The 19282-nt window shown below is 40.2% G+C and overlaps 1 protein-coding gene across 1 annotated transcript in view; it reads right to left on the reverse strand.

Moving 5' to 3' along the window:
- Positions 1-12231, reverse strand: part of LOC122050572 (protein TPX2-like) — a 101181-nt gene extending 88950 nt beyond the window's left edge. Inside the window, exons 1-3 of the mRNA XM_042611469.1 lie at positions 12071-12231; positions 11927-11992; positions 11629-11748 (exon numbers count right to left, since the gene is read on the reverse strand). Of these exons, the coding sequence (XP_042467403.1) occupies positions 11629-11748; positions 11927-11992; positions 12071-12184 (300 nt within the window). The 5' untranslated portion in view covers positions 12185-12231. The remainder of the gene's footprint in view (positions 1-11628; positions 11749-11926; positions 11993-12070) is intronic.
- Between the last annotated feature and the right edge of the window lie 7051 nt (positions 12232-19282).

The raw sequence follows: 19282 nt of genomic DNA on the forward strand, positions 1-19282 counted from the left end.
TTCAGCTTTTACAGGACTAGATGTCCAATGGGTGGGCTCCCATAGTCGCCTCTAGGTTCAGATAACCTAGCTCTAGGTTCAGATAACCTAGAAAGAGCAAGGCAAGCAATAATTAGTTATATTCAGTATTTTACTTTTCAGTGGCACTGTACAGGATTAGATATCCATTGGGCTGGGCTCCCATAGCTTGCAAACCCGGGTCTAGTTAGGGGCGCGCGCATAGCACGTACAGTTGTCGGGCCCAAACAGCAGCATGTATATGTATTTTCATCTATTATGTATGTAGTTTTAAACTCTCACAAAACAGTTAGGTGAGATCAGTATAGCTTAAGCATTTGCTAGAATTAGCTCAGTTTATGCTTCAGTTCAGCTTATTTCTTTTATGGTTATGTATGATAACACTATGCTCAGCTATTGGTTACATATGCTATAGATGATAGTATGCCATGTTTAGCTCTTGATTTCCATGTACTGTTTGATAGCATGCCATGTTTTAGTTTAATCAGTACATATTTCAAATGACATGTTTTAAAAACATAAATGCATCGTATGCATGTTTTTGTGAGGTAGATGGTTTCTTACTAAGCGAAAGCTTATAGATACTTTCTTTTCCTTATACTGCAGATAAAGGTAAAGGGAAGATGGACTAGAGGAAGCTGGTGGTCAATGCAGAGATGGTGTGTGTAGCAGGAACCTAGAATGAAGATCCTTAGGGAGTTTAGCAAATTAAGAACTTGGTTTCTTTTCTTAAGACACTTTTATGCATTTCTAGTGGTTTAAGTGCTATGAATTAATAAACCTTGCACTATGTCATGTTAAAATGCTAGTTAGTAGATATTAGAATGTTTCCATGCATTGTATAATTGTTGTGTGAGATTTTGGCACGAACTGGTGCTGGAATCAGAGTTACAGTGCGAAATCAGAATCTCCGATCGATCCATGGATCGATCGGGGGTCCTCGATCGATCCATGGATCGATTGAGGGCTGATTCTGTGAACAGAAGGCTTCCGGATCGATCAGCCGATTCTGTCACGAACAGAAGGCCTTTGGATCGATCGGACGATCGATCCAAGCTATTCCTCGCGAACGAAGGTTTTTGATCGATCATTGGATCGATTGACTTATGTCGGATCGATCACCGATCGATCCAAATAAAGTCCCGTGCACGGAAGCACGCTGGATCGATCACCGGGTCGATCGGTGAGCCTGGATCGATCAGCCGATCGATCCAGATTATCACCCAAAGACAGTAGCAGTCTGGATCGATCCATGGATCGATCCAAAAGAGAGAAATCGATCCAGTTCAGTCTGGATCGATTGGGAAGTTTAGTTTCGACCAAGAAACTTAGCAGATCAGCTTCTAGTCCATAGGAGAGGTAGGATACACCTTGTATCCCTTAGATTACATCCTTCAGCACATGTAGAACCAAGAATAACTATCAGTTAGCAACTAAAATTTAAATCTGATCAGTTTTCCGCACAGTTAGCACAGCATAACTGTATCGATCGGTCAGTGGTATCAGAGCCAAGTTCCATACTTCTTACACACACATCAGCATTGAACCTACAGCTTCCAAGTAAGAATACCTCTACTTTATTTATGTTTCTTGCTTTCTTGTATAGCTCATGTTTATAGATAAACTGCTGCATGATAGTATGTGATAGTATATAACATGATAACGATAGTTATACAATTATGATTGTAATAGTTATTCATGTTTCGTCTACGCCTTTAGCAATGGCACGAGGACGCTAGAAGGGCACTAGCCATCGAGCCCCAAAGAAGAGGCGTGCAAACTGCCTCCCGGACCCAAAGATTAGTGGCTCGGTGGAAAGGAGATAGCCACCTCAAGGCTAATGAGTACCCCACACCCTTAACCGAACCGAACGACGAAGTCTTAGAGGTTCCACCACCTTACACCAAGATTAGCACCAAAATCCCAAAGAATGAAAGAAAGGAAGCCTATCGATCCATGGCGAGTCAAGCAGAGAACTTTTCAGCACTAGTGAACCATGGGATGCACAAGCCTGGTTCAAAACACTGGAGAGCACGATAGAGCTTCGGACTGGCCAACACGAGAAGGTGAAGTGTGCCTCCCTCGGAGATGCACGCATGTGGTGGAAAAGAATCGAGCAAGCGCACCGGATGTTATGGGCCGACTTTGAGAAGGAATTCTTCGAGGAGTTCTTCACATACGGGTTACAAACCGCCACTACGACGAGTTCACCGAATGGGCAACCTTTCGGTTGAGGAAGCCATGAAGAAATTCAATTGGCTCAGAGCTAGTCAGCACAGAGAAGGAACGAATCCGGTTGATGCTCAAGATACTGAGGCCAGAGATAGCAGTGAACGTGGCGGTGGCATACATAGGCCACAAACCATAGAGGAGTTAGTGAGCGGTGCCTTGACCACAGAGCATTACAAAAGCAAGTCCTCTCCGAGTCCAAAGGCCAAGGAAACTCTCACACTCAAAAAGCAGCAAGGCCACAGAAGGGAACTCCAACAGCAAGCGCAAATCGGGAGTGACCCAAAAGGAGGGCCATCTAGCAAGCGACCCAGTTATCCAAAGTGTGCTACTTGTGGAAATTCCCCAGGGGTTTGTCGCAAGGGCACACGAGGATGTTTTGAATGTGGACAAGAAGGGCACATGGCCAAGTAGTGCCCGAACAAGACCGGTCTTCCTCTCCCGCGAGATTCATGCAGCCAGCCACTTTATATCGATGCAGCCGCCTGGAAGGTCCACTTATCGCCGGCAGATTAGAAGCCCTCCAATGGCGAATCGAGGATCTACTCACTCACCAGAGAGGACGTAGCCAATGCCTCGACAGTTGTCACAGTCTTTAATCAGTATGCTACTGTTCTATTTGATATTGGGCAACCCATTCATATATAGCCAGGATGTTCTCCGAAAAATTAGAAAGACCCTTAGAGGTACTCAATGGCATTACCTTCTGGAGAGATCATGACATCCACGGCGATCGTAGGTCGTCATTATAGCGCAGAGAGCTCTTTTGTGATCCGATAGTGCTAGAGATGACCGACTATGACGTGATCTTTGGAATGGACTTTCGATCCGATACGGTGCTACCATAGAAGCGGAAGCACTGTTCGAATACGTCGGGGAACCAAAGAGAAAGGCCAAGAAGTTTCTCTCAGCTATGAAATCACTGGATTCAGGATGTACAGGATTCTTAGCACACGTAGTCGGCACCAGACAAGAACCAACAGCTAGCAGAGGTTCGAGTCGTATGTGACTACCTAAAGAGTTACGGCTTAGCTCCAGACAAGGAGATTGACTTTGAGATAGAGCTCATTCTGAATCCTATCTCCAAAGCGCCTTATCGCATGGCTCCAGCAGAACTGAAGGAACTCTCAGGAGCAGCTTGACAAGGGTTTCATACGGCCACTCACTGGGGAGCGCCCGTATTGTTCGTGAAGAAGAAGGATGGAAGCATGCACCTATGCATAGACTACCATCAAGAACAGGTATCCCTTCCCAAAATCGATGACCTGTTCGAAAAAGGAGCAGCAGTGTTCTCTAAGATAGATCTCAGATCAGGTTATCATCGGTGAAGGTTAAAGAAGGATATACCCAAGACAAGATTTAGAACCAGACACGGACACTACGAGTTCGTAGTCATGCCCTTTAGCGTGACCAATGCTCCAACTACATTCATGGATCAGAGTATTCATGGAGTATTTAGATAAGTTTGTTATTGTGTTTATCGATGACATCCTTATCTACTCAGAACTCGGGAAGAACACGCAGAGCAAGCAGACCCTTCAGCAGAACCAGCTATACGCCAAGTTCACGAAATGTGAATTTTGGCTAGATCAGTGTCCTTCCCGGGTCACATCATCTCAAAGGATGGTATTATGGTAGATCCCACAAGATAGAAGTAACTGGAAGAGACCTAAGAATGCCAACGAAATCCTAGCAAGATATTACAAGAAATTTGTAGAGGACTTCTCCAGATAGCCTCCCACCGGCTCTTACCGTAATGAACAAGAAATTTCAGTGATGAGGATCGGAGAATGCTTAGCTAAAAGGAGATTGACCAGTGCTCCCATTTTGGCTCTACCAGACAACACTAGCAGCTTTGACATCTATAGTGATGCCTCTAAGTTGGGACTGGGAGCAGTATTGATGCAACACGGCAAGGTGATCGCCTATGCCTCTAGACAACTCAAGGATTATGAGAAGAATTACCCTACTCATGACCTTGAGCTTGCAGCAGTAGTGCTCGCTCTCAAAATTTGGAGACATTACTTATATGGAGCTCAGTGCAGAGTGTATACAGATCATCAGAGTCTGAAGTATTTCTTCACTCAGAAGGATCTGAATATGCGACAGCGCAGATGGTTAGAGCTGGTCAAGGATTACGATATAGACATCCTCTACCACCCAGGGAAAGCAAATAGGGTAGCAGATGCACTTAGCAGAAAATCCAGTGCTACCTTATTATCTCTTACAGCTGTGTCACCGCCCCTACAGAAGGAGATTATAGATTTCGGTCTCGAACTCATCGTTGGACAACTCTCTACTATGACCTTAGAGTCTACCTTGCTTGGTGATATTCAGTCAGCTCAGGACCAGGACCCTGAAATTCAGAAAATCAAACAAGGGCTAGCAGAATCAGAAGGTAGAGAATTCAGAGTGTCCGATAGCGGGGTGTTGTATTTTGGTGACAGACTCTGTGTTCCAGATCAGGAGGAGCTACGGAGATGGATTTTAGATGAGGCTCACAAGACTCCCTATGCGATGTATCCAGGTTCCACCAAAATGTATCAAGACCTGAAGAACCATTTTTGGTGGCCTGGGATGAAGCGAGACATCGCCAGATATGTTAGCATCTGCCTCACCTGTCAGAGGGTCAAGGCAGAACATCAGCGACCAGGAGGAGTTCTGCAGCCTATACAGATTCCAGAATGGAAGTGGGAGGATATCTCTATGGATTTCATAGTGGGAACCCGGAACCATGAATGGTTTTGACGCCATCCGGGTAATAGTCGACAGTTGACTAAATCAGCCCACTTCTTAGCTATCAAGATATCCTACTCCATGGAGAAGCTAGCTCGTATCTCCGAGATCGCCGACTACATGGAGTCCCTCGAATCATCATTTCGCAAGAGACAATGATTCACATCACACTGAGTGTGTCAACAGCAAGTTAAAGTTCAACACAGATTCCATCCTCGCATGGATGGTCGACGGAGCGAGTAAATGTACGAAGATATGCTCCGAGCGTGCCCTAGACTTTAAGGGAAGTTGGTGTAAATATCTGTAGCCGAATTTGCATACAACAATAGCTATCGGGCCACTCGGCATGGCACCTTACGAGGCTCTCTATGGGCGGAGGTGTAGATCTCAATCTGTTGGTATGAGAAAGCACTAGAACTTCAGACTGATCTAGTAGCAGATACCACAGTAGCTATACAGCAGATCCGCGCCAGAAAAGCTATGCTGATATACAGCGCAGACCTTTAGAGTTTTCAGATACAATGTTCCTCATAGTAGCTCCCATGAAGGGGTGATGCGTTTTGGGAAGAAGGGCAAACTTAGTCCAGATATGTGGGACCATACCTTATCAAGAGTGGGCAAGGTAGCATATGAGCTAGAGCTACCCTAGGAATGTCACCGTCCACAATGTATTTCATGTCTCTATGTTCAAGAAGCATATCCCGGATGTCACCCGGATGATTGAGCGGTCATGCGGATCCGCGAAGACCTCATGATGACAATGGCCTATTCATAATAGACCGGCTAAGAAATTGTGGAATAGGAAGTACCATTAGTCAAGGTTATTTGACACCACAGCAGAAGAGGCAACTTGGGAGACAGAAGCCAATACGAATTATTCTAACTTCGAGGACGAACTTTTTATAAGGTATGGGGGATTGTAACGCCCGAAAATTCTCAAAACTATATTAGAAATATTCTATGATTTTTCTGGAATTTTAGGATATTTTTACAAAATTTTTGGAGTATCGAAAGTAGCAAAAATTAAATAGAAAAGTAAAATGGTTTAAGCGGGAATCGAACCCGGGACCTCTGGGTCCGCTAAACCTTTAGTAGCCTTAGTAACCGGTGAACCCAGCAGGGCCGTGCTGAAAGAGAAGGGAAACATTTATATTTATATTTGAGTTGGGCCTAGTTACCCACTTAATATAAATTAGAAACTTAAGTTGGTTTGGTTGATTTTTTTTGGTTTGGTTCGGCAACATCCCTTTCCCTCAAACCCTCACCGCCGCCCACCTCCCTTCCTCTTTCTCTCTCGGCGCACCAAGCCTAGGGCCCAAGGACATCTTCCGGCAGCGGATCCGACACAAGGACGCTCCCCTCCGCGAGAGGAACGTGTTGGCGCAAGAAGACTATCGAAAGGATCGTCTTCTCCGGAAACCTAGCGACTAGAACCGTAAGGAAACTAGCGTACGAGGTAAGAAACCCCTCACCTGCAGTATAAGTAGCTTCCGTGTGGATTTTATATTTTAGTTTAGCAGTACATAGACTTTCGACACAAGGGATGTGAATTAGCGCACACTAAGTGTTCGATTAAATTGTTTATCGCAGTAAAATGCAATTTAGGCATTTTAGTAGCTTAGATAAATGCAATAGAAGCATTTTTACAGATTATTTAGCTTTGCTTCAGCTTTTACAGGACTAGATGTCCAATGGGTGGGCTCCCATAGTCGCCTCTAGGTTCAGATAACCTAGAAAGAGCAAGGCAAGCAATAATTAGTTATATTCAGTATTTTACTTTTCAGTGGCACTGTACAGGATTAGATATCCATTGGGCTGGGCTCCCATAGTCGGTCCCTAGGTTTAGATAACCTAGTAAACCCTATTAAATTCGGGACTTGCAAACCCGGGTCTAGTTAGGGGCGCGCACATAGCACGTACAGTTGTCGGGCCCAAACAGCAGCATGTATATGTATTTTCATCTATTATGTATGTAGTTTTAAACTCTCACAAAACAGTTAGGTGAGATCAGTATAGCTTAAGCATTTGCTAGAATTATCTCAGTTTATGCTTCAGTTCAGCTTATTTCTTTTATGGTTATGTATGATAACACTATGCTCAGCTTTTGGTTACATATGCAATAGATGATAGTATGCCATATTTAGCTCTTGATTTCCATGTACTGTTTGATAGCATGCCATGTTTTAGTTTAATCAGTACATATTTCAAATGGCATGTTTTAAAAGCATAAATGCATCGTATGCATGTTTTTGTGAGGTAGATGGTTTCTTACTAAGCGAAAGCTTATAGATACTTTCTTTTCCTTATACTGCAGATAAAGGTAAAGGGAAGATGGACTAGAGGAAGCTGGTGGTCAATGCAGAGATGGTGTGTGTGGCAGGAACCTGGAATGAAGATCCTTAGGGAGTTTAGTAAATTAAGAACTTGGTTTCTTTTCTTAAGACACTTTTATGCATTTCTAGTGGTTTAAGTGCTATGAATTAATAAACCTTGCACTATGTCATGTTAAAATGCTAGTTAGTAGATATTAGAATGTTTCCATGCATTGTATAATTGTTGTGTGAGATTTTGGCACGAACTAGTGCTGAAATCAGAATCTCCGATCGATCCATGGATCGATCGGGGGTCCTCGATCGATCCATGGATCGATTGAGGGCTGATTCTGTGAACAGAAGGCTTCCGGATCGATCAGCCGATTGATCCAGTCACATTCTGTCGCGAATAGAAGGCATTTGGATCGATCGGACGATCGATCCAAGCTATTCCTCGCGAACAGAAAGGTTTTTGATCGATCATTGGATCGATTGACTTATGTCGGATCGATCAGCCGATCGATCCAAATAAATTCCCGTGCACAGAAGCACGCTGGATCGATCACTGGGTCGATCGGTGAGCCTAGATCGATCAGCCGATCGATCCAGATTATCACCACAGCACAGTAGCAGTCTGGATCGATCCATGGATCGATCCAAAAGAGAGCAATCGATCCAGTTCAGTCTGGATCGATTGGGAAGTTCAGTTTCGACCAAGAAACTTAGCAGATCAGCTTCTAGTCCATAGGAGAGGTAGGATACACCTTGTATCCCTTAGATTACATCCTTCAGCACATGTAGAACCAAGAATAACTATCAGTTAGCAACTAAAATTTAAATTAGATCAATTTTCCGCACAATTAGCACAGCATAACTGTATCGATCAGCCTTACAGCCTAGTAGTAGAAGATGGGTCGTTACACATTAAATGCCAAAGATCGAATTAGCATCAGATCTTAGCGAAGATGGAAGAGAGTTGGTTCGGTCGATCGAACGCAAGGATCGATCGACCGAACATCGATGATTCTTATAAAAGAGAGATTAAGGTCCAAGGCTGAAAAGGTATTCTGGTTGGATTCGAAGTTCATCTCTATGCAAGCTGTGCTTCGTGCTATGACTACTCATCTACTGCTTCAAGAAGTACCGACCGAGCCTCAACTTTTATATACTGTCGGTATAACTTTCTTTTGCTTGTATTGTACTTAATTCAAGTAAGATAGTAGGTTGTTACTATCTTACTCCTCTTTTTGTACGCACTGCTGCTTTCCAAGGTTTTCGGAAAGAAGAGATTTAGTGAATTGCCCATCGGCGCAATCAAGGATTGCAAACCTTGGAGTAGGAGTCGACCTAGGCTCCGAACCAAGTAACCGAACCTATTCTCTACTTTTCCGCTGCATGACTTTGTTTTAAATGAGTAAAAGAAAAGTTTTAAAAGCAGAATATTCACCCCCCTCTATCGCACTCATTCGATCATACAAAACAATGCTCTAACTCTAATGGTGAATTAACGTTATGCAAAAAGAGTTAAAGTCTATGGCAGATAATGATATTTGAGAACTTGTTGAATTGTCTGAAGGCAAGAAGTTTGTTGGCTGTAAGTAAATATTTAAAATCAAGCGTGATTTGAGAGGAAATGTCAAAAAGTATAAGGCTTGCCTTGTTGCCAAGGGATTCATTAAAAAAAGACATTAATTATAAGGAGATTTTCTCACCTATGTCGACCAAAGACTCCCTTAGGGTAATCATGACACTTGTAGCTCATTATGATTTGAAGATACATCAAATGGACGTAAAGATTACATTTCTCAATAGAGACATAGAGGAGTCTATATATGTGGTGCAGATAATTTTAAGTCTAAGGACTCAAAGCACCTAGTATGTAAATTAAAGAACTCCATTTATGGTTTAAAACAAGTGTACCATCAGTGGTACCAAAAATTTGATCAAATGGTTACCTTATTTGAATTTAAAGAGAACCCCATAGATCAGTGCATATATGTCAAGTTTTGTAGGAGCAAATTTGTTATACTTGTTCTGTACGTGGATGATATATTGCTTGCGAGCAATAATAAGAGTTTGCTATATAAAATCAAGTCATTTCTACCTGGTAATTTTGAAATGAAAGATCTTGTTGAAATATCATTTATTTTAGGCATACAGATATGTCGTGATCATTCAAAGGACATTCTTGAACTTTCACAACAGACCTATATTGAAAAGGTTCTTACAAGGTATGACATGCAGAACTGTACACCTAGTAATACACATATGTCAAGATGTGACAAGTTTAGCTTACAGTAGTGTCCACGGCTTGAACTTGAAATAAAGGAGATAAAACAATTCCCATATGCATTAGCAGTGGGAAGTCTCATGTACATGTACTCAACCAAATATAGCGATTATAGTGGGGATGTTAGACATATATATTAGTAACCTAAGACTGTCACACTGGAAAGTGGTTAAGAGAGTGATGCAGTATTTGCAAAGATCTAAAGGATATATGCTCACGTATCATAGGTCAGATCACCTGGAGGTGATTAGTTATTCAAGCTAATATTGTGCTGGATGCTTGTATAGCAAGAGGTCCACTTTGAGCTATATTTTCATGCTTGTTGAAGGGATTATATTTTAGAAGAGCATCAAGAAGATGCTAGTACCCACTTCTACTATTAAAGTAGAGTTGGTGGCATACTATAAAGTATCCCATCATGGGATTTGGCTGCGAAACTTCATCACAGCATTATAGATCATTGATGGCATTAATAGACCATGGAAGATCTACTATGATAATAATGCTATAAAACTTTATACCAAGAACAACCATAGTTCATCGAAGTAAGCACATCAACATCAAGTTTCTAGCGGTTAAAGAAAGAGTTCAGAGTTGTTAGGCCATGACATAGTACATCAGCACAGATTCTATGTTGGCTAATCCACTCACCAAAGGCTTAATGCCTAAGGTGTTTCATGCGCATATTGTGGATATGGAAGTTCTTCTTATGGAAGAAACACTCATTTAGTAGGAATCTGTATTTATTTTGTTGCTCTATATTTGATAATGAAGACAAATATTTTATTTTGATTATTATACATACTTAAAGTTCAAAATATTCATAAGATTTTATTTGTTTATTGGACACTCTGAAATACAATATCATGATTTACTGCTGTTGTTTAGCACTTGGTGTTTGTAAATGTGATATAGATTCCTTTTGGAATCATAAAGTTTAGATCATGATTTGCTCTTACAGTTTATCATAAAGTATTTACAAATATAAGCTGGCCTCTTTTGAGGTCACCTTAGGACCAGTTGGAATTTAATATATATTGATCACATTTAATATAATTTCCACATTATACATCTATATCTTGATCTATGTCGTTAATGATATTGGTATTGTGATTACTATTAGGGCTTCTTAAGATCATATACAGTAGCTATGACCTCTTTAGTTGTATACCGATGAAGTTAATGGACTAGATTATTTACAAGGATATTTTGTACTCATAAAGTTTTATATCAACTAAAGTTTTACTTGTATTTCACATACAATTCACATGTACTTCAAGTGAGAAATTGTTGGATTTTATTATCCCTATTAAGTGAGCTTATTTGTAAATTGAACATGTGAATACAATCGGAACCCTTTAAATTGATCTAAATTATGTTTATTGGGTTTTGAGTTATTGGATGTAGGTTCAATATGTAAAACCCTTTAACCCAATTTGTTATATCTATGGGCAACGGCTTGATTCTCTCATTGACCTAGAGTTTTTCAGCGACATCAACCCTAACACCCAAGGAAGATTTTTCTCGTTTGCTTCTGCTTCCTTTTCCTCAAGATCTTCCAAACGACACTAAAAGATAAGAATAATGACTCTTTAATCAAATTCCTTTATCTTTCAGTTTATGTATTACTATGTTGTGCCATATATGTTTGATTAATGAAATTAAATCTTTTTTGTTCTTATATTTTTTATATGTGTATTCTTCATGTTTAAGAATTCATGTAGCCTGGGTTTTTCAATGATTAACATTTACAACAATTCGGTTGGTTTGAAGCCGACTAACCTTGCATTGGAAGAAGTACATTATGACTATTGAAGTAGTAAAGCCATCTAAAGAGATGATCATTCAGAAACTTATATGAGTCTTTGTAAATTTTCATCCTAATGATTTCTTTTCCCTTTTGATTCTACATTACTAAAAACTTCCAACAATTTGGTTGGTTCAAAGCCGACTAACTCATTCGAAGAAACATTCATATGTGCTAACTTTCCTTTTTTCTCAATAAAAAATAAAATAAAGCAAAGAAAAAGAAGTAAATGTTACCTGTGGTTTATCCGTCGTGAATGGAAGACCTTGTGCGATGGGAATCCTTCGTCTAGCCTCTTCGATAACCCTTTCTTTCACTCTTTTTACAAACTCTTGTTCCTTCCTGTGTCCTCTTTGCTATATACATGTACACGAAAACAACGACAAAGGATTACTTATAACCAAAAAAATAATGAGCTAAATTAATTATATTTCATTTATCTAAACTTATTGTTTCAATGCTCCAAACGTTTCATTTATGTTCGTTCAATGCACATAAAGTCAATTAAATGAACAACAAGTATTCCCAACATACCTCAGTGTGAAGATTAAAGGGCTGAGCGTGTTGGTTGTTCCTCCCTCCCTGTTTGGCCATGCGGTTCTTTCGAGTAGACAAAAGCAAAACAAGAGCATCAACAGAACGATCAAGCCATGTTAACTGACAACAAACTGCAAAAACCTTGGAGGGGAGATCTTTAAGCTCGCTATGTTCTTCCATTTCTTGCTTTGCAGAGCTGTAGATAGACTCTGTAGAGCGAACACTATTTGATGATGAGCTGAAGCGTGTGGCCATTCTGATTGCTGCAGTTCCAAATTTTTTCACTTGGATTCCTTCGAGATTTGTTCAAGTTCTGTTTGAGAAATTGCGAGGAGAAAGTAGTACCAAACATCTGTTGTGATTTCTGCATCAGGAATGAATGAACATAGCTAACTGGATTTTGGACTGAGTGTGAGACTTGAAGCAGCAACAGCCTCCCTTTGAGTCTCTGTCATGGTGGTTATAATGGAAGGTGTGTTCCTCTTTCAGCTATCAGGTAAAGCACCTAACTTTAGTTATAGAAAGACTGAAGTTTTTCCAAGTAGGAGATACGAAGGCTTCGTTTGTTTGTCGGAGAAAAGGTTTTATGCTTTTTTTTTTTTTTTAATTCAGGTGTTCAGATTTTGTACGATTAATCCTGAAGATGACCATCCCTCCTCCTGATTTGCCTACTGGTTAAATCTGGAGTAGAGTTTATGTATAATTTGTTCCTATTGGGATTCAAACTATTATTCTTTTATTTGCCGTATAATCTCGACCTTATCTTCTAGTCTCCTCCATCAGCCTGACGTCCCTCAGATGTCTCCCCATCCTTCACGCATTTTCTTCAGAAGCTTTCTTCGGCCTTGTCCTTATTGTCGGATCTTCCATTGTTAAGAGGATTCTCACCTCTGAGACTTCAACATTGTCAAATCACACTTGGACTTATATTGCAAAAACTACATACTTGGACTTACAAGCCAATGTTGGAACCCCAAGGTGTTTTGATGTGATCAAACAAGTTAAGTTAGGTCCTGTTTGATTTAACTCTTGTGTCTAAGTGTGCAAGAGTTTAGGAGCACAGGAAGTCGAACGGAAGACACGACTAGCGAGAAGGACGACACGGGAGAGAGCCGATTGGCTCGGTGCGTCCGAGGGACGAGGTGACCGCGGAAGAGTACACCGGTGGACGAGAAGAACGTACGAGACATTCGAGGGACGAGAAATCGGGAAGGAAGGATGTTTGAGGAGAAGGTCGGAAGTTGGGTTCGGGTGAGCCCTTTTCTGGATGGCCAATATCACCCAAGCAAGTGGAGTCAGAGCGGAAGACCTGGACCTAGGCGAGCTGAACTGGAGCAGAGGTTCCGAACCGAAAAAGTCAATTCTGTTGACTTTCATGGTCCGGGCGCCCAGAACCATTCTAGGCGCCTAGACCAGTCCGGGGCGCCCGGAACCCTTCTGGGCACCCGGACCTGGATAATTATCCAGATCACGGTCAATGCGATTTATGCAAAAAGGGGATAAAGTTTTATCCCCCAGGGCGCTCGGAACCCTTCGGGGCGTTCCGAACAGTGTTATAAATATAGCACTGATTTTCACAGTTCAGATAACCCACTTGTACTCCAGTTCTTCAAGTTCTACATTTTATTTTGTGTTCTCAACGTTGTAAAGAGGTCACTCTGCCCGAAGGAGATCGTCAGATAGTGCGTCATACTTTCCTTGGATTAGCAATACTCTGATTGCAAGCCAAGTAAATCTTTTGTGTCTGTTTTTTTAGTCTCTTTCTGTTTTAATTACAAGTGCTATTTATTTAGTTGAAAATCCGAGAAAGATCGAATTTATATTTTTTTAAGGCAATTCACCCCTCCCCTCTTACCGACCTCCAAAGGGACCAACAAGTGGTATCAGAGCGAGGACGCTTCAGAAGGACTAATCGCCGACCGAAACAAGCAACCAATGGCCGGACCAAGCATCGTTCCACCAAAATTTGAGGGGGACTTCGTACACTGGAAACGTCGTATGGAGGTATTTCTGAAAATCGATTTCGAAATTCATCTAATTATAAAATATGATTTTGTAGCTCCTATGAATCAGAATGGAGAGGAAAAAGAAGAGAGCCTTTGGACAAAGAAGGAACAAAATGATTCCGTTGCAAACAACCGGGCGGAATATCACTTGCTGAGCGTGTTGCCGCCTCAAGAAGTCAACCACATCGGAAGCTACTCGTCGGCCAAAGAACTCTGGGAAAAATTCTTGGAACTCCACGAAGGGGCATCCGAAGCCAAACTCACAAGGAGAGATATACTTCGGAATAAACTTACGAACATCCGTCTGGAAAGAGGTGAGAAAGTAGTCGATCTACATGCAAAGGTAAAAGAGTTAATTACCGGACTCAAGAATCTCGGTGAAACGGTAACCAACCGGGACACCATACGCTACTCACTCAACGCTTTTCCTAGAACTCCAGAATGGACGTCAATCATCGATTCCTACTACATTTCAAAGGAGCTGGAGGTAAGTACCCTAGAGGAATTATTTTCTACTCTTGAATTACATGAAACCATATGTGCAGGGACAACAAAGGAATCAAGTCAGATTATGGCGTTAAATGCAACCAAGAAGGATGAACCCAAGTCTGACTCAGAAGAAGATCAAGAAGCCTATATGATAAGGAATTTTAAAAAATTCTTTCGATCTAATAAATTTAAAAAAATACAGAATAAGAAAAATCCGAGAAATAGAAGAAGGGTTCATTGCTACTAGTGTCAAAAGGAAGGAGACTTAAAAGAGGATTACCCAGAACTCAAGAAAGATAAAGTCAAGATACCCAAGAAGCACAAGAATCTAAAAGCTACTTGGGACGACACTTCATCATCTGAATCGGAAGTACAAGAATATGTCGGATTAGCACTGATGGCGAGCTATGAAGGGCAAAGTACATCGGAACCCAACATCGATGAAGGGGGAGAGACTTCAGATGAATGCAGCGAAACAGGGGGAGAGTCAGGCTTCAAGTCTAATATGGTAAGTGAGGTATGTCTCTTACCTCCTGATCAGCTTTATTTCGGTATTAAGGCTATGACAAAGACTATGTATAAATTAAAAAGTGAAAATACTAAATTAAAAAATGAAAACTTAGAAATAAAAAGAACTTTAGTAAAATCTTGTCTGATAGAGGATTTTGATAAAATTAATCTTAAAAATGTTAAATTAAAAGAAGAAATAGAAAACTTGAAAAATTTTGGTTGTTCAAATATTTCTACTTTTAGAAATTATAAAGGATTAAACTGGTACTATAGGTTTCATAAAAGTCATATTAGAAAAATATCAAAAGCTTATGTACCTAGAAAATACCTGATTAACCCTGTAGGATGGAATCTATATTGGGTTCCAAAGTCATGTTTAACTTGAACTGTTAATTAAATTTAGCGCTTTCAGCAAGAAAATTAAACAGTGAATTTCTTTATAAGGCTTTGTCTAAGAAAGTGGTTGTTGCTCCAATAACCAAAAAAGTCTAGTGTCTTGCCACTGCCTGGAAGTCAAGTATTGAAATAAATAGTTTAATTGACTAATTGAAAAAGCATTAAAATTAAAATTACTTAATGCTTTAAAGGGTTACTCAATTTCTTTTAGAAAATATTTTCAAAAATATTCATGTTTACGAAAACGTAGGAAATTTTTTAGAGTTAGCAAATCCTTCCGTTATAATTTTTTTTTCTTATATATTTTGCCTTATATATTTTTTTTCCTTGGAAATTTTTGCCTTATATTTTTTTAAGTTAGGATTAAAAAAAATATGTTTCAAACCTTGAAAAATATTTTTAAGTTACTTATTTCGGTGCACAAAATTTTCAACTTTTGAAATTTTACCTTAGACTTGTTAAAAGACCCCCAATTTTTTATGTGATCAAAGGGGGAGAAGAATATTAAGTCTAAGGGGAGGTGTATTTAAAATTTCTTTCATTGAAAAATCTTACTTACATATATTTGCAACATTATTTATTTTTATATTATGTTTGTTTTACCCTACCTAAACCTGTATTGATCATATAAAAAAAGGGAAGATTGTTAGAATCCCAAGGTATTTTGATGTGATCAAACAAGTTAAGTTAGGTCCTGTTTGGTTTAACCCTTGTGTCTAAGTGTGCAAGAGCTTAGGAGCACAAGAAGTCGAGCGGAAGACGCGGCTAGCGAGAAGGGCAGCACGGGAGAGAGCCGACGGACTCGGTGCGTCCGAGGGACGAGGTGATCGTGGAAAAGTACACCGGTGGATGAGAAGAACGTATGCGACGTTCGAGGGATGAGAAACTAGGAAGGAAGGCTGCTCGAGGAGAAGGCCGGAAGTTGGGTTCCGGTGAGCCCTTTTCCGGCTGACCGATATCACCCAAGCAAGCGGAGCCGAAGCGAAAGACCCGGACTGAGTTGAGCTGAACCGAAGTAGAGGTCCTGGACTGAAAAAGTCAATTCTGTTGACTTTCTTGGTCTAGGCACCCGGAACCATTCCGAGCGCCCGGACCAGTCCAGGGCGCTAGGAACCCTTCCGGGCGCCTAGACCTGGATAATTATCCAGATCGCGGTCAACATGATCTATGCGGAAAGAGGATAAAGTTTTATCCCCCCAAGGCGCCCGGAACCCTTCGGGGTGCCCCGAATAGTGCTATAAATATAGCACTAATTTTCACAATTCAGACAACTCACTTGTAATCCAGTTCTTCAAGTTCTACATTTTCTTTTGTACTGTCAACATTGTAAAGAGGTTACTTCGCCCGAAGGAGATCGTCAGATAGTGCGTCATACTTTCCTTGGATTAGCAATCCTCTGATTGCAAACCAAGTAACTCTTTTGTGTCTATTTTTTTAGTTTCTTTCTATTTTAATTACAAGTGCTATTTATTTAGTTGAAAATCTGAGAAAGGTCGAATTTATTTTTTTTTAGGGCAATTCACCCCTCTCCTCTTGCTGGCCTCCAAAGGGACCAACAGCCAAGACTCCGCTTGGACTTTCACCTTTGTCATGGTCCCACTTAGACTTTGCCTTTGCCAAGATCACACTTGGACTTTGCCTTTGTTGTACCTGCATCTTGTATACTCATAATGCATATCAAATACAACAATAATCCTTTGTCCAAATATCAAAACCTAGGGTTATACAGATTGCTCCAATAATCTCTCCTTTTTGATGTTTGGCAACCCGTTTAAGTTAGGGAAATAATATAATAATACATATGCAAATAAATATGCAAATCAACTCATGTATAAATAATGGAATCTAAATCTCTTGGCTCTTGCTTGACCTAAACTCCCCCTTGATCTAGGATTTCTCGCAAAGGTAAACTTCTCCCCTTTTGGCAATAAATGAGCAATTGCTCTCCCTTCACCTAAGCTTCCACATTGAGCTAGGATTTCTTGCAAAGGTGTGTAGGTTTCCTACTTAAACCCAACACTTCTCCCACTTTACTATACATTAAAAAAAAGCTCTAATAATATCTCAATTATTGGACTCTTTAACCTCTAATGACCATAAACATCAAGTATTAATCCCCCATAAGATTATATACATATTCACCACTCTTTTAATCATTTTCTAATACTGAAAAAAAATTCAGATTGTATCAATCGGCTGTCCACTTCAAAATGAGCTCATAGAAATATTCTGTGCTTTTGAACAATGTTACTAGTCGACTAGTAAATATATCAGTCAACTGGTACACTATTTCAGTCCCAAATTATATTTTAAACTAAATTTCAGAAATACACTAGAAATTTCACAAACCTCTAAAAATTCTCAAATTTTGTAGAGAGGTATGTTTTATCAATATCTACTTGGAAAAAAATATATACAAAAATATATTTATAATAGAACCCAAGATTAATATAAAACCCAAAACTATCTAAATGATTCAATTGAACCTTGACCTAAAGTCCTAGTTTTGGCTTTCTCTTGATGTACCTACCCATACTAAATCATAATGCATCCCTAGCATTAGTTTATATGGCATCTATATATCCAAAATAAATTTTCATGCAATATGAACGCCTTTTCATATTTTTATGCATGGTACTTAATCCAATTGTATCAATTCCTTGGATTTGAGACTCAAGTCCGTCACCAAACCACTTTGGCACATTTTATAACCCATCTTGAGTCCCAATCATGGTTGTCTTGAGATCTATTTACCATATATCCCAAAGACTCTTTGAGCTCCCTTAGAGCTCTTAACCTTAGCCACCTCCCTAGGTGACTCATCCACTATGGCAAGACAACTTTGGTGCACCTCGGGTGGCACTTAGCCTACAAACCTTACCTTCTTAACCTAGACACCTTATCTTGGTTAATTTATCCTTGTTCTTAAATTTTGACACCTCATCCTTCCCATAATTATATGCAACCCTAGTATATTTCTTCTCATTAGCTTTGGATGATACTCCTTTGTCCTTGGTCACTCCTCCCTTACCAATATCATGTGTCACCCTAGAACTTGACCTCCTTTTGGTCTTGGAGGGACCCAATTTGATATTTTTGGGTCTTTGATTATCCAAACACATATCAAGTCTTCTAGGTCCAATAATGAATCTATCTAGGACTTTCTCCATTTCCTCAAGCAATGCCTTCAAGGTTTGATTTTCTAATTCTAGGGTTCTAACCCTAGAATCAACATGTCCACCTTGGACATTCCTAGACTTACCCTTCTTAGGCATATGTCTCCCCTTCTTAGGATTAATGCCTAGATTTTCAACTACCTTCCTCTCCTTAAGTAAGGTAGGTTGTTTCTTTTTAGGTCTAACCTTAGTGTATAATTTTCAAGGGTTATCTACTATGTTAACCCTATTCCTATCATTATACCTAAATACATAATTATGCATGGGTACATAATTTTCATTATTCCTAACAAGCATGAAGGAATTTGAAATTATATTAAACTTCAAATTAGGGATTACCTTTTAGAGCTCTCCCTTAACTTGAGCTCCTTTTCTTCTCCCATTTATTCAAGTGCACCAATTTCTTGAGCTCTCCTCTCCTTGGGCACTTTGTGTAATAGTGACCCCACTGACCATATGTGAAGTATCAAATGTGCCTCTTCTCATTGGCCCCATCCCTACAACCTATGTTAGTCTTCAAAAGAACTTTACAAGGTTTAGGGTTTACCTCCTTTACTCTCTCGAGCGAAGTGTTGGGACACTTCGGAGCTAGAGGAGTGGTGAATAGCTCATTGCGCTTGTTTGCTTGCTTCGAAGATGATGATAATGCAACGGAAAATCTCGCAGCAAGCTCACAATGCTAATACCAGGATTTACTTGGTATCCACCTTGAGAAGAGGTGACTAATCCAAGGATTCACATACACGAGCACTCTCCACTAAGAAAAACACTCCTTA

The sequence above is a fragment of the Zingiber officinale genome, chromosome 3A, assembly GCF_018446385.1.
Source record: "Zingiber officinale cultivar Zhangliang chromosome 3A, Zo_v1.1, whole genome shotgun sequence".
Taxonomy (NCBI): Eukaryota; Viridiplantae; Streptophyta; class Magnoliopsida; order Zingiberales; family Zingiberaceae; genus Zingiber; species Zingiber officinale.